General features: G+C 40.6%; 1 protein-coding gene across 1 annotated transcript in view; it reads left to right on the plus strand.

Moving 5' to 3' along the window:
- Positions 1–4,111: 4,111 nt before the first annotated feature.
- LOC123659436 overlaps positions 4,112–15,289 on the plus strand; it is a 212,892-nt gene continuing 201,714 nt past the window's right edge. The window contains exons 1-3 of the mRNA XM_045594650.1: positions 4,112–6,239; positions 6,359–6,487; positions 6,600–6,830. Of these exons, the coding sequence (XP_045450606.1) occupies positions 4,112–6,239; positions 6,359–6,487; positions 6,600–6,830 (2,488 nt within the window). The remainder of the gene's footprint in view (positions 6,240–6,358; positions 6,488–6,599; positions 6,831–15,289) is intronic.

Consider the following 15,289-nt stretch of genomic DNA (forward strand, 5'->3'; position numbering starts at 1 on the left):
TCCACTGCTGGACATAGGCCTCCACAAGTTCGTGCCAAAAAATGGCGTGAACTCATGTGTATTGCCCATAGTCACCACACTGGGCAGGCGGGTTGGTGCCCGTTACAGAAAATACGATATACGATACTACTTTACTTCTCCTACGTGGAGCGAAAGGCAAATACCCAGCAGTAGGATGTTACAGGCTGAGTGCATTAAAGACTGTCTCCGACAATAGTCCTAGTGACTATTTCTATAATTTCCAAAATTCTATTGAAGTAGTTAATGTATGTATTTGTATAGTAGGTATATGAATTATTTGCTCGTGTATATAATATAGCGATTGCCACTAACGTTACCAGCAGTGGACTGCAATAGGCTGAACTGATGATGACGATTCTGATGATTTAATCTCATTCGTTGTTTCTCTATTCTAAGTGACACTAGTAAAAAAATATTTTTGATATCTTCACATTAGGGAAAGCTATCACTTCTAACAAATAACAAAATTTATATGTACAAAAACGTTTATATTATCTGTTGTGAAATTACAGTTTTTTTAGACAAATTGTATATTAAGGGAGGTTTATATAATAAATCACTTCTAGTTATTTGTAAGTAGCGATGTTAAGGTACGCAGCTCTTCGATTAGAAGCCGCCAAAACAAAAACCAAAAAAAAATTACACTACCAAAATTAGTTATTAATAAGTAGCTCTGCTAACATACGTAGCTCTTCGATTAGAAGCCATCAAAACTAAAACCAAAAAAAATTACATTACCAAAATGTCTCAGTGAATATATAATAATTATTCCATATTACTTATTACATGTTACAAAGTTATGAAATCTCAGTGCAAGTAGATTCACTATGAGCAGTTGCTTAAAATATAACTATGTACAAAATAATTTAATGTATCATCAAATATCAAACCAAAGCAATTTTCTAGCAAATATCCTTTTTACAACATTTTTTACGATTAAAAAGAATCCCAATCTCGAGTTTACGGACCCCTTGAACGATACGTGTTTCACTTTTACTATCGGCGTGAAAATTAAATACATATTTGAAGAGGGGACTGTGTTTATGCAAAATTGATATCATTCTTGACCCAGTTCGGACTACTCGTGGTTGAGTGCAAATTTTTTACTTCAGTTTATTTAAGGGAATTGTTATTTCTTTACGGTTTTTTTTTATTTTTTATATCTTACTAGCGACCCGCCCTGGTTTTGCACGGCTGCAAAAACTATCAGTGTTCCTCTACTATATTGTGCATGTATTGTACATACCTTCCTCTGGAATCACTCTAATTACTAAAGAAAAGCGCATCAAAATCCGTTGCGTTTTAAAGATCTAAGCATACAGACAGTGGGAAGCGACTTTGTTTTATACTATGTAATGAACATACACACACGGTCGTCTGTTCGTACGGTAAGCAACTTAGTACTTGTGTTATGGGTAACAGATGACTGATATAGCTATTTTTTTTCCAAAAATACACGTAGAAATAATAATACATATACAAATAAATACTAACCCTCGGAGTAGAAAGCGGGGCACTACAAACTGTGCCAACGGGCTAGAATGTGTAGGGCCAAGTTTGTGTGTGTGCAATTCACATACGGCAGAAGTGAAACTTCTAAAAACTAGCATACGAGAATTTTTTTTGTCTTCTACCCACATAACATTGGTACAATAATTTGCGTCAAGCTGATACAACTAAATACAACGAAGAATTAGATTAACTACATTTAATAACCACATAGGACGTCATCCAGATTTTCATTTACAACTTGTTTATGAAAATTAAATTATAAACTGTACGAAGAATATAATACTGGTGTAACTTCCTTGTATTCCCTGATTGATTGAACTTCGCTAAATGAAAGTCTTACCAACTTGTTGCCGTATTTTCGTAATCAATCACTTGCCTCGAGCCAGAAAATGTTAAGTAAAATATAAACAAAATTTTCTTAAAATAATACATTACAGTGAACAACTTCAAGTCAATTAAAGGGATGAAAAGTAATTTTGATATAATTCAGAGAAATATTTTGAATAGATTAAGGATTTAGTAGGTTATAATATATTTTGACTACAGGAAAAATGTGCTTCTTATTCTGTCTCTGTTCTTCTTTTTATTCTTTATATTATGAGAAAGATAGAAGAGAAGAAAGACAAAATGAGAAAAATATAAAACTTATGAAGATACGCGATACAACATCGTTAAATTATTATGAAGTCAGTCAGAATAATTAACTGTACACTGCTGGACATAGGCTTCCACAAGTTCGCGCCAAAAATGCGTGAACTCATGTGTGTTGCCCATAGTCACCACGCTTGGCAGGCGGGTTGGTGACGCAGGACTGGCTTTGTCGCACCTAAGACGCTGCTGCCCGTCTTCGGCATGTGTGTTTCAAAGCCAGCGGTTAGATGGTTATCCCGCCATCGGTCGGCTTCTTAAGTTCCAAGGTGGTAGTGGAACCTTGTTATCCCTTAGTCGCCTCTTACGACACCCACAGGAAGAGAGGGGGTGGCTATATTCTTTGGTGCCGTAGCCACACAGCATAATATACATATACCTATATAATGAACCGACGATCTACGCAAGATTGCCGGTGTAGGCTGGATGAGGATTGCGGAGAACCAGGATGTGTGGCGCAAACTTGGGGAGGCCTATGTTCTGAAGTGGACTGCGATAGGCTGAAGTGTGTGTGAATGTGAGATTCACATAAGTACGTAAGAAATAGTACGTCACTTTTGTGTTATAAATTAAATATTTGTGCCATTTCAGGTCCAACATATTTATTCTCATGAGAATTTACACAATTCACTTAAATAGGAAAAACGTTAATAGAAAATATTTTTAAATATAAGTTATACATTATTCCTGGTTGAACACGTTGGGTAATGTATACTAATATTATAAAGCTTTGTTTGTTTGTTTAAGCGCGCTAATCTCGTGGACTATTGATTCAAATAGTTCATTTACCTTAGAAGGCTATACAGGATGTTTTATTTCTAAAATTAGCGTGTAAAACTGCAAGACACAGCTAGTACACAAAATATTTAAAACAATATACAATACATTTACAAAAATTCAATAAAATGAGGGTAGAGAAAAGTGTTACTAATGATGGTAGGATCAGTCACTATGTAGAAAAAAAAAAACAATTTTGCAGTCGAGACACTTCAAAACTAGGAGTAAAAATGAAAAAAAAATCTTTAACTGCCACTGATGATAAAAACCAATATTTAAATCGACAGAATAAAATGAAAAAAAAATTGACATTTAACAAAATGATAACGAGTTCCGGTATTCCTTCTAAATTATCGTGCAATGATTACTCTTTCTTTGGAATTCCCTGTCCAATAACATCCGTCAAGCAGAGTCTATAAATATTTTTAAGAATCGTTTGCACAAATACTACTTAACTCTTACATAGTTTTAAATATATGTATTCTATTGATATATTGTTTTTATTTTTATGTTTGTATAAACATATTTTGTAATTATTTACATATGTGTGTATATGTCTATGTAGGTATATACCGCTTAAATGTATGAATATTGTATTATATAACTACGTTTAGTATTGTAAATTGATTTAATTATGTTTAATAAACTTGCGTTGTTGATTGCGCGCTATTACCGACATATTTTTGATATACTACTTTTATTAAAGGTTGCCTGGAAGAGATCGCTATAAGCGATAAGGCCGTCTTTGCATACATTATTTGTCTCTGTATCTAATCGTTCTAAAATTTATCTTCTGACACGGGGGGGACCTGTCCCTCGAAAGCGAAGAGTGACTTGCCCAAGTGTATAAACTGTCTCAGAGCTAAAAGATCCAGTCCTGACCTGGAACACACCGCGTACAGCGCTGAGTGCCCAGAGAGAATAAAATGGGACAACATAGCGAGATCACGGGTGCAATATTGCTAAGGGCGACCCGGAGACCAAAGTTGTGGTCCCTAACAGAGAGGCGGACGGTGCAGGATGCGCTTTGCGCTTTATACAAGCAAACCTGCAGCGCTCAAAGTTGGCAACGAGCGAACTGCTTCAGGTGGCCCAGAAAAAAGGGATCTCTTTCGCCCTAGTACAAGAACCGTATACCGGAAGAACGGGCGAAATGAGGCAATACCCTGGCACGAAGATCATCCAGTGCACCATGGGCCGCCAGAAACCAGTAAAGGCGGCGATTATCGTGTTCGGTGACAACGTGGAAGTCATTCATGACCCCCAAATTGTCACCGAGAACGTGGCCGCCGTCTTCGTAAAGGCCGGCCGACTCGAGCTTGGCATACTGTCCGTCTACTTCGAACCAAGGGACCAAGATATGGAACCATATCTCAGACAGGTGAGAACGGCTACCGCGAAGTTTCCCACACACCATCACATAGTGGCCGGTGACGTTAATGCCTGGAGTCACTGGTGGGGCAGCAGCTCGGAAGACCATCGCGGAGCACAACTCCACGGTTTTATCACCGAAATGGACCTCCACATTCATAACAGTGGCGATGTGCCCACATTCGAGACCTACAGAGGAGACAGGTTATACTCGAGCTGCGTGGACTTGACCCTAACCAGTCAGTCCCTTCTCGCGAGACTAGAAACCTGGCAAGTGGAACGAAATCTGATCACATCTGATCACAACGCCATAACGTTTAGTCTGCGCACTGAGGGGCCCTTAAAACCATTGGTCCCAATCTCGACGCGCAGATACAACACCAAAAAGGCGCGATGGACAGATTTCTCCGCTACCCTAACAACTGGCCTCGCGGAAGAAAGCGTCACTCTGGAAGCCGTCCTAAATGTCTCGAACAAGGACGATCTCGATGGAATAATCGCAAAATACGTCGCGATTATTCACCGCACGTGCGAGAGTACCATCCCGAAGATAAAACCTTGGAAAGGCGACCCCCGACCGCCCTGGTGGTCGGTAGAGCTAGATTCCCTGAAAAGGGAGCAACTAAGAGCAAAACGTCGCATCAGAAATGCTGCACCCCGCAGAAGGGCTGGCGTCATCGAAGAATACGTACGGGCCAAGGAAAAATATAAACAGGCAGCAGAAGAAGCAGCCACCCAGAGCTGGAAAGACTTCTGCACGGCACAGGACCGTGAAAGCGTGTGGGACGGCATATACAGAGTCATCAGGAAGACCTCTCGTAGACACGAGGACGCATTGCTAAGGAACGAATCAGGCGAAACACTGTCACCAGAACAGTCGGCTAAACTCCTAGCAAAAACGTTCTACCCTGACGACTCTGTAGAGACCGAAACCGCCCATCACAAACAGATCCGAGAGGCCATAGAAGGCAGAACTCCCGCGGAGTTAGAAGATCTGTCCGACGACGACCCGCCGTTTACGGCCGCAGAGCTGGAACAGGTTCTTTTGAGCCAAAATCCCAAAAAAGCTCCAGGCCCAGACGGGTTAACGTCGGATATATGCGCGGCGGCAATAAACTGCAACAGGGAGTTATTCCTAGCGCTGGCGAACAAATGCCTATCGCTATCCTACTTCCCCAAGCAGTGGAAGGTCGCCCACGTATGCATCCTCCGCAAACCAGCCAAAGAAGACTACACTCACCCGAAGTCCTATAGACCTATCGGACTCCTGTCGATCCTAGGAAAGACAGTTGAGAAAATGATGGTGGGTAGACTTCAGTGGAGGCTCTTCCCTACGCTGCACCGAAGCCAGTACGGATTCATGCCACAGAGGGGAACGGAAGACGCCCTCTACGATCTCGTCAGGCATATCAGGCAGGAAATGGACTCTAAGAAGATAGTACTTCTGGTATCGCTTGACATAGAGGGCGCTTTCGATAATGCATGGTGGCCGGCTCTCAAAAAACAGCTGGTGGACAAGCATTGCCCGAGAAACCTATTTGCTATGGTCGCCTCATACCTCCAGGATCGAAAGGTCATTGTTAATTACGCCAGAGCGACCAGTGAGAAGGAGACCACGAAGGGTTGCGTCCAAGGATCCATTGGCGGGCCAACCTTCTGGAACCTCATACTGGATTCGCTGCTGAGAAAGATCAGCGATATGGGAGTGTATTGCCAGGCCTTTGCGGACGATGTGGTCCTCGTCTTCTCCAGCCAAAAATCCGGCAACCTACAGGCCTCAGCCGAAACCACCTTAGCTGCCGTACAAGAGTGGGGTATACATAACAAACTGAGCTTCGCCGCGCATAAGACCAACGCGATGGTGCTCACTAAAAAGCTGAAATACGATACCCCCATAATCCATATGTCCGGCACTCGACTGAGGCTTGTAGGTCAAATAAAACTGCTGGGGCTCATTTTGGACTCGAAGATCACTTTCAACGCGCACGTATCCGCAGTATGCAAAAAAGCTGCGGACATTTATAAACAGCTTGCGCGCGCGGCGAGAGTGACTTGGGGTCTGAACGGAGAGATTGTACGGACCATATATCTGGCGGTGATAGAGCCCATTGTTCTGTACGCAGCGAGCGTATGGTCCTCTGCAGCAGAGAAGTTGACGGTACGAAAGCAACTAAACTCACTGCAGAGAGGATTTGCTCTGAAAATGTGCAGGGCGTACAGAACGGTGTCGCTTACATCGGCACTAGTCCTCTCAGGTTTGCTCCCGTTAGACCTTCGTGTTCGAGAGGCGGCCATACTATTTGAGACCAAAAAGGGTTACAGCACGGACCTTCTTCCACCGGGAAGAGAGCTGGAGCGCAAGGTGGGACCAATGCAAAACCCCCACCCTTCTCTACTCATGACAACGGAGTACGAGCGCTTAGAGAGTCTGAACCCCGAAGTCCTTGAGGAACACAGCATCGTCGGGCCTCTTATCTTTACCGACGGAAGCAAGATAGAGGGTAAAGTTGGAGCCGCCCTCACATGTTGGGACCAAGACAGGGAAGTAAGATACTCCACTTTCCGGTTAGAGCCGCACAACACTGTCTTTCAATCCGAGATGTACGCACTCTTCAGAGCAGTGGAAATAGCAAAAACCTCAAAGTCACGCTCCATCAACATCTTGAGCGACTCGAGGTCATCTTTGGATCTGCTGAGGAGCCCCTCAGTGACTCACCCTCTGGCCGTGGAAATGAAGAGTCGAATCCGACAGCTCCGGGAGGAAAATAAGACAGTGCGGTTCTTTTGGTTGAGGGCCCATGTTGGAACACCGGGCAATGAGAGAGCGGACGAGCTGGCCAAAAGGGCGGCTTTAACAAAAAATACGGCACCTGACTACGACAGAGTACCAATCTCGTATGTCAGAAGGCAGATCCGGGAAGCGACTGTCAGGGTCTGGCAGGATAGATACAATTCTTCGAAGACTGGCTCGGTCACGAAAATATTCCTACCGGATGTAAAGACCGCTTACAGACTGGTAAGGAAATCGGCACCAACATCTGTCGACACGCAAATTCTGACCGGCCACGGAGGATTTGCGGCGTATCTTCACAGATTCCACCTCACTGACAGTCCCTCGTGTATCTGCGACCCGAATTGTGAGGAGACAGTTCTGCATATTATACTGAATTGCCCGAGGTTCAATAAGGAAAGGCTGGATCTGGAACTCAAACTCCAGATTAAACTGGACCAGCCATCGCTCCATACTATCCTGGAGAGCGAGGCCAGCAGAACGTCCTTCCTCACATTCGCGAGAAAGGTCGTCAATACAGCCGCAAAGAGGAACAGCACGCTTTCTCCATCACCGGCTTTAACACCTGCGCAGAGTGCCAACACCGTCGTTCATACAACACACACTCAGATACACTACACACAAGCACAAATAGAGCAAAACCGTGTCCAACAAGCCGCTCAGCGAGATAACACAACAGCTCCGCGGATGTCTCCTGGCCGCACCCTTCTGGGCCAAATAACTAGGACCATGTCTTCCTCACTCCAGGACCTGTTCAGGAATAGAGCCAACCAAAACGCACCTCCGCAGCCGACTCAGAGCAGGATGACACAATCCTCGCCCAGTGAAGTGAATGGAAGTGGAGAAGTTGGTATTAGGACCAGATGCGTGGCTCTATTCATGGACAGCGAAGTGGAGAGGATGGGGATAAGCTTCTGTCGCTCCGAAGAACTCAATCGGCTGGCGATTTCACCGGGACTCGCCTTATTGATAAACGGTAGCACTCAAAAGACAAGCATAAGGCGCACAAAAATCACAGCGCTAGCGCAAGAGCAGGAGGGCGACTCGACCTATCGTTTGTTGCGGTTAAAAAACAAAGAGATCGCACTCTTCGAATGGGGAGAGACGTCCGCCTTCGCGCAGTCCAGCTTGTGGCTACAGCGGATGAGCGAGATCCCCGGGGGAATCCCCGGAAGAATCAGTGTTGATTCGATGAGAGTCGGCTATGATAGAGGCGACGTATCAGATAGGTACGGTTGCCTAATGGCCTCCAAGAACAGTGAGGTCATTGTCTACGAAGACAGGGGGGAGGACCTTGGTTACTTAAGACCAAAATCAAAATCACCTTCACCCTCTGCATCGCCGGCTCTCGGGGAAGCCGCACCGAGCGACTCGGAGCGCCTACAACTAAAGGTCGAGGCCCAGAAGGTAGAACAACGTAGGGCAACGGCCGCACCCAAATCTAAGCCGAGCTCGATGTCATTGGCGACATTTATCCAGGCAACCATCTCCCCGAAGCAAAGTAAGCTTCCCCATCACCCCTCTCCCAAAAAGGCTGGACAGGGAGAGCGACTATCGGAGGCGCTGAGCAGGTTCACCAAAGACAATAGTCCGAGGCAACCAGCGGCGTCACCGGCCGCTCGAACTAGGGCCGATATGGGACAAGTATCACCACCGAGACTTCGACCGGCGTCCACACCGCTTCAACACGCGGAAAACGCCCTAATCGAGTTCCTGGCCATTATTAAGGCAAACCGCGAGGTAAGCTTGGCCACCTGCAAAAAGATCATGCAGGCCTACCAGTACGATCACCAAAGATTACTGGAGGTGGAACTCGAAGAAGCCGAAGCAGCCATATACAACAGTGATACCCGACAAATACTCAAGGGCAAGATGTCGGGTAGGTATATGGCCGCATATAACATCACAGCAGGCTTCGTGAGCGCGGTCGAGTCTGAGGGTAATGACGAGGAGTCACAAACCTTTGAAACGCCCGAAGGGGACCCGGTGGTGGTAGTGGCGAGATGCACGAAAGTAATGCTGGGCGACCGGATGCTACGGATGGCAAAAACCATCACGGGCGACCGGGCCGAAGCCGGCTTACCGTACGTGACCTGGGAACTACCATCACTGGAGTGGATAAACGGGGTACCGGGATGCGGCAAGACAACCCGAATAGTCAGGGACTTCGATGGGGACACGGAAGTCGTGATTACGACCACAGTCGAGGCGGCTAAAGATCTAAAAGAAAAACTGGTGCACCGCTATGGCAACAAGGTCAAGCAAAGGGTACGTACTATGGCCTCCGTTCTGGTAAATGGCTTCCGTGAGGGCTTAAAAATCAACCGCCTAACGGTGGACGAAGCCCTCATGAACCATTTCGGAGCCATAGTAATGGCCGCCCGACTATCGGGAGCTGAGAAGGTAGTCCTCATCGGAGACATAAACCAACTGCCGTACATCGACAGGGATAACCTGTTCGAAATGCGGTATTGTAGACCAACCCTTATAACGACTATTTCGTGCGAGTTGTCGTGCACGCATCGTAACCCCAAAGATGTCGCCTTTGCCATCAGTGAGGTTTACAAGTCCGTGTACAGCTCAAGCACAAAGATCCGATCTTTGCGAGTGGAGAGTCTCACAGGCGCGCGCATTCCTGTAGGAAGGGACCGAACCCTGTACCTGGTATTTACGCAAGAGGAGAAGAGATTGCTGACTGACCAGGGATACGGGTCCGGTGAGGGATCGCGCGTCTTAACCATTCATGAGGCGCAGGGCCAGACCTATGAGGACGTCATCGTCCTCCAGACAAATACAAGGAGGCTCAAGATCCACGACAGCGTTTCGCACGCTGTAGTCGCGGTGACTAGACACACCAACACCTGTGTCTATTACACCGACGACCGTGACGACGCAATTGGTCGCTTTGTGGCGAGGGCAGCGGAGATGACAGACAAGAAAATCCTTGAGCATAGTCTCAAGATGGCCATTCACCATAGAGATGCTGCCGTCATTGAGAATGTGCTCAAAATGTTGAAAAATGTAGAGGTGTGAAGACATTATTGTATTGTAAGTATAAATTATGCGTAGATAAAAGTGTAAAGTAAGTAATATAAATAATAAAATTGAATGTAATAGTATAGGAATAGGATAATGTAATTGTAATGATAAGGCTTTATATATTTACTTAATAAGATAGGATTAGTCATATAATATATTAATAAAAATTAAAAAAAAAAAAAATTAAATTTAAATGGACAAAACGATTCCTAACCACAAAAAAAAAAGTACCTAACTACTAACAATAACATAGGTTAAGTGTACATTGTAAGTAGCAAATAAGTGTACATATATTGTAGTTAGAAAATAAGTGTACATATATTGTAGTTAGCAAATAAGTGTAAATATAATAAAAATAATTAGTATATAAGAATATAAAATAAGCAATATGTAGAATAGTCTTGGTCAGTGGACTCGCGTCGACTTTTAGAAATTTGAAATTTTAAGACTAGTTATTAAGGCTTCTGGATTCTAAGTTGCGGTGAAGTACCGATGCATGTTAAAAAAAAAAAAAATAATAACAATATATGGAATAACAAAAGCACGGGCATAATAAGCCTGTGGATATATCACATAACTAAAAAAAAAAAAAAAAAAAAATTATCTTCTTTTTTGTGTGTGCTATTTATTGCACACACGAAAAAGAAGAAGAGGAGGTTTAATAAATAAAAATCTTTTGCAACAGCGGTGGTAATCGTCATACAAACACACTGCTCCATTGCGGATGGATTGTACTTGTCGCTAAAATTCACTCTGAAATTGCTGTTTCCTTCAACCATTTCATTTCTTCTAAAGTATTTTCAATCTGTTTATTCAAGATCTCACTGAGCATGTCTGTGTTTATTTTTAATTAGTGAATGGTCACCGAGAAACAGTAATTGTTTTAGAGGTAACCATTTGAACTCGGGGATATTTTGATAACGTTACCTGTGGTTCGGTTTCAAGACGAGATTGTTTGGCATTTATTCAATAATTTGTTTTTTACTAAAACATTTATTTTTATCGTTGAGTGTATCATAGTTATTCTTTTTGCTACCTTAGTCGTGATGAAAAGTTATAAAATAGTTTTACTTTTTAGGTACCCATTGTTACACATTTTCACGTATCGTATTATCATTTAAAAATCTAAAACATATTAAATATATAATAGTGGGATATAAAACAATTCCTATTTAACCTCAATATGTCCAAAAGTTCAGGATTCAACAATATTTTGTCAGAATTGTAAACTGAAACGAAACCTTCATTCTGGACGCTTTCCAATCTTTTATTGAAGTCGAGCCAATCTTAAGTCTCTTCAGACAGTCTCCACTTACCAAGTTGATTTCGATCTTCAACTCAAGGGAAAATATTATTATTTGTATATAAATACGAATTTGACGACGCGTTGACGCAAGTCACAGCACCGGTTTGTGGCTGTTGCGCTGGCGGTTGCGGGTTCGATCCCCGCACATGACAAACATTTGTATTGGTCATAAAGATGTTTGCCGTGGTCTGGGTGTTTGTGTAGTCCTTGTTGGTCTCCCAACCGTACCTCGTTAAGCCGTTGGTCCCGATTATTATTATCTTGTACACCTGATAGCGATCGTTACTCATAGTATATATATTCGCCAACCCGCATTGGAGCAGCGTGGTGGATAAACTCTGATCCTTCTCGTACATGGGAAAAGAGGCCCAGCAGTGGGATATTACAGGCTGTAGCGTAAATACGAATTACAGCTAAAAATTTATACAACGAATTACGAAAGTTATTATAAATGCTATAAAAAATCTATATAATAAATTTGACAGAGATTAGATTTATATAATTGAATAAGTTTGTTTATTTGGTCGTTAGGAAAAGCTTTTTATAACCAACCAACTTTGAAGATTGTTTTTAAGTTAGAAACAAATAATTTATTCCTATAAATCATGCTTCTGTAATGGGCGTTTCCCCTTAAAGTTTTTCTTCCTGTGACTTCGAAAACAAGTAAAGTTTTCGGTCTTGTTTGTTATAATACGCGTGATGATGGTTGTTACTCTTACTAGAAAAGTTATCTGGTAACCAGCGGTGGAACAGCGTGGCAGATCAAGCTTGCTTCTTCCAAAGTATATAATATAAGCTTCAGCTTTAGTATAGGTATCTTTCCCCATGTTGCGGGTTGGCGGTTTATTCCCTACTATGTGTAACGATTGCTATAAGTGTACATGATGACAACTGGGACCGACGGCTTGTCGTGCTGTCCAAGACACTGTGGGCAGATCCACAAAGACAACCAGAACGGAAATAAATATTTGTATAAACACAAATATTCACTCCGAGCGGGAATCAAACCCACGACAGTCGGTGTTTAGGGGCCGCCGACACGACACACTCACCATTACACTAGAGCGGTCATATATATGTATAATATATTTACTATTAAATATATTCTTATAACAATACAGTAATTTCAAAATAAAACCTCCTTTTAAAGCTACTTCAATATTTTTCTAAATGAACTTTCCAGACCGCCGTAGCTGCAGTCAGAAAGTATGAGCCTCACTTTTATTAAAATCATGTCAACTGTAAAAATTTACGTCTAGACAGGTTATTTTAAATAAGTATTAGTCAATAGAAAAGCTCCCGTTATTTATTTTTAACATTACAATATTATCTAATGATATTTTGCCAAGAGGCTCTCATTAAATGGATATTGCTGAGGAAGAAATATATTAATTTCTTTCCACTTCCCTATAAAAATAGATATGAACTTAACTAAAGCTTAGGTTTACAATATATACTCCTATATATAACCGCTTATATGCTTCCCTTCTTCTCCTATAAACGAGATAGGAAATGGTAGAAATTTTGTCCACAAGCCAGTTATCAATTAACATTGTGGATTCAATTTATAAACTTCCCCCTTTGAAATAGTTTTATTAAATTAAAAAAAAAAAAAAAAAAAAAAACGAAAATATAAATATTAGTTGTTTTAAAATTAGCACGAAAACTTTAAAACCCTTTAAAACTTTAACTTTATGAATGAATTTTGTAATTCGTATTGATTTACTATTACAGTAATGTCATCTATACAAATAAATAAAATTGGAGTGTCTGTTTGTAATATTAAAAAATAAAACACTTTTTACTCAATACATGTGGATATATAAACGGTACATATACTAAAATAACGTTTTTTTCAATTTTTGTCTGTCTGTCTGTCTCTTTGTTCCAGCTAATCTCTGAAACGGCTGGACCGATTTTGACAGGTCTTTCACTAACAGATAGCTGATGTAGTAAGGAGTAACTTAGGCTACTTTTATTTTAGAAATTTATTTATTTTATAACTCTGCAAACTGAACAATAACTTTTTTGTTAAATTCCACGCGAACAAAGTCGCGCGCACAGCTATTTCGAAATAAATTCTAAACTTATTTTTATAATTAATGTAATGTTATTTTAAACAAAATTTATCAAAAAGGTTTGCTATAAAGATATTATTGACACAGTGCCGATGTTAAATTGAGTTTTCTCAAAGTACTTTTTAGCGGAATACCTGCGGAGGCGTCAACTTACGCATATTTTCGACGTAAAAGGTTAAATTGAGTGTTAAAATCAATTGTTATAACCATTTTGTTGCTTAAATACGTTATATCTTAAGATTTTTTTTTAAATATTGATATTTCGCGCCCAAGAAACATACAAACAAAACTTGTTTTATTATTATAAAAGCCTAAAGCTGCACGGCAAATGCCCAGACCACGATAAATATCTGTATTGTCTATAAAAACATGCAACTGTACAATATCCGTGTTAACCAACTTCCAAAAAAGAGGAAGTTCTCAATTCGATTGTTTTTTTTTTATGTATGTTACCTCTTTTAATTCTTTCTTAAATTTTTTACTGTGTGGATTGATTACGATAATTATTTTTTTAATCAAAAGGTGGTGCGTTTCATGTGGTTTCGAGCTATATATAATAATGCGTATTTACTTGACCATTTTTTCGTCCACTTACGTTGTATTATTTGGCGGTGTAAATGAAATTACTTTTTTTTCGTTTGCTAGCAAACACGTAATATATCAAGACCTATAATTTAATATAAAATAAATTAATTTATACCATTTACAACTTCATTTTGTACAAACACTTGATACAATTCTTATATTTAAAAATCTTTTACAACAAATAAAACAACAATTGATCGATTGAGTACCTAACTGGATCTAAGAAGTAATAAATGAGTAAGTTAGTAGGTAGGTAACTAAGTAAGTCTGTTATAGAATAAATTAATATAAAAAACTTTATTTTAAACGAAGAACCTTGCACAATACTTTTACTTTAAATAGTATATAACATAATCTTATTTTATGTGTCATTTTTAATAAAAATACAAAATTAAAATTTATTATACAACACGAAATCGTATTGTTTATACTGTTAATAAAACATCATTCATTAAATTAATTACAAGCGTGTTATTTGAGATCTAAATATTAAAGGTAAACAGTTTCAATAATTATGTTCACGCGGTGTACATTATATTCGAAAATTCAGGGCCGCATTAACGGATTCATATGGTATTACTTATTTTTGGAAAAAATTATAACTCTTTTTTTCGAAGCATCCTGTTTTATTTACAAATGCATATACTGACGTCAATTGGTTTTACCTTTCGATGTCACCAAAAAAGCACAGATGAAATTGGTATTAACACCTTGGCTATCTAATATTATTTCGATTCCGAGATTCAGATTCTATATATATATATATATATATATATATATATATACGGTCAAATTGAGTAACCTTCTCCTTTTTTGAAGTCGATTAAATAAGACTTCATCTAAACCGGCAGTGAATCATTTTAACTCTCTCTTCTACTAATCCTTCACGATTTACTAAAAAGCTGAGCGGAGCTCGGTCACCCAGGTACAATATCATAACGCTAAGACCAATAGGAGCGGAGCACTGATGAAGAATGTTTCAAAAAAAAATTTTTTTTGAGAGCTTCCGCTGCGTGCCCTGCGTATACAGTAAAAGTTTTGCAAAAATCGTGTATGACAGAATTGTTCCAATCCACGCGGACGAAGTCGCACGCACAAGCTAGTACGAAATACACGTAAGGTTCCTTGTATTATTTTACAAGCGTTTTTACCCCAAGCTTA

This window comes from Melitaea cinxia, chromosome 14, assembly GCF_905220565.1.
Source record: "Melitaea cinxia chromosome 14, ilMelCinx1.1, whole genome shotgun sequence".
In the NCBI taxonomy this organism is placed as follows: Eukaryota; Metazoa; Arthropoda; class Insecta; order Lepidoptera; family Nymphalidae; genus Melitaea; species Melitaea cinxia.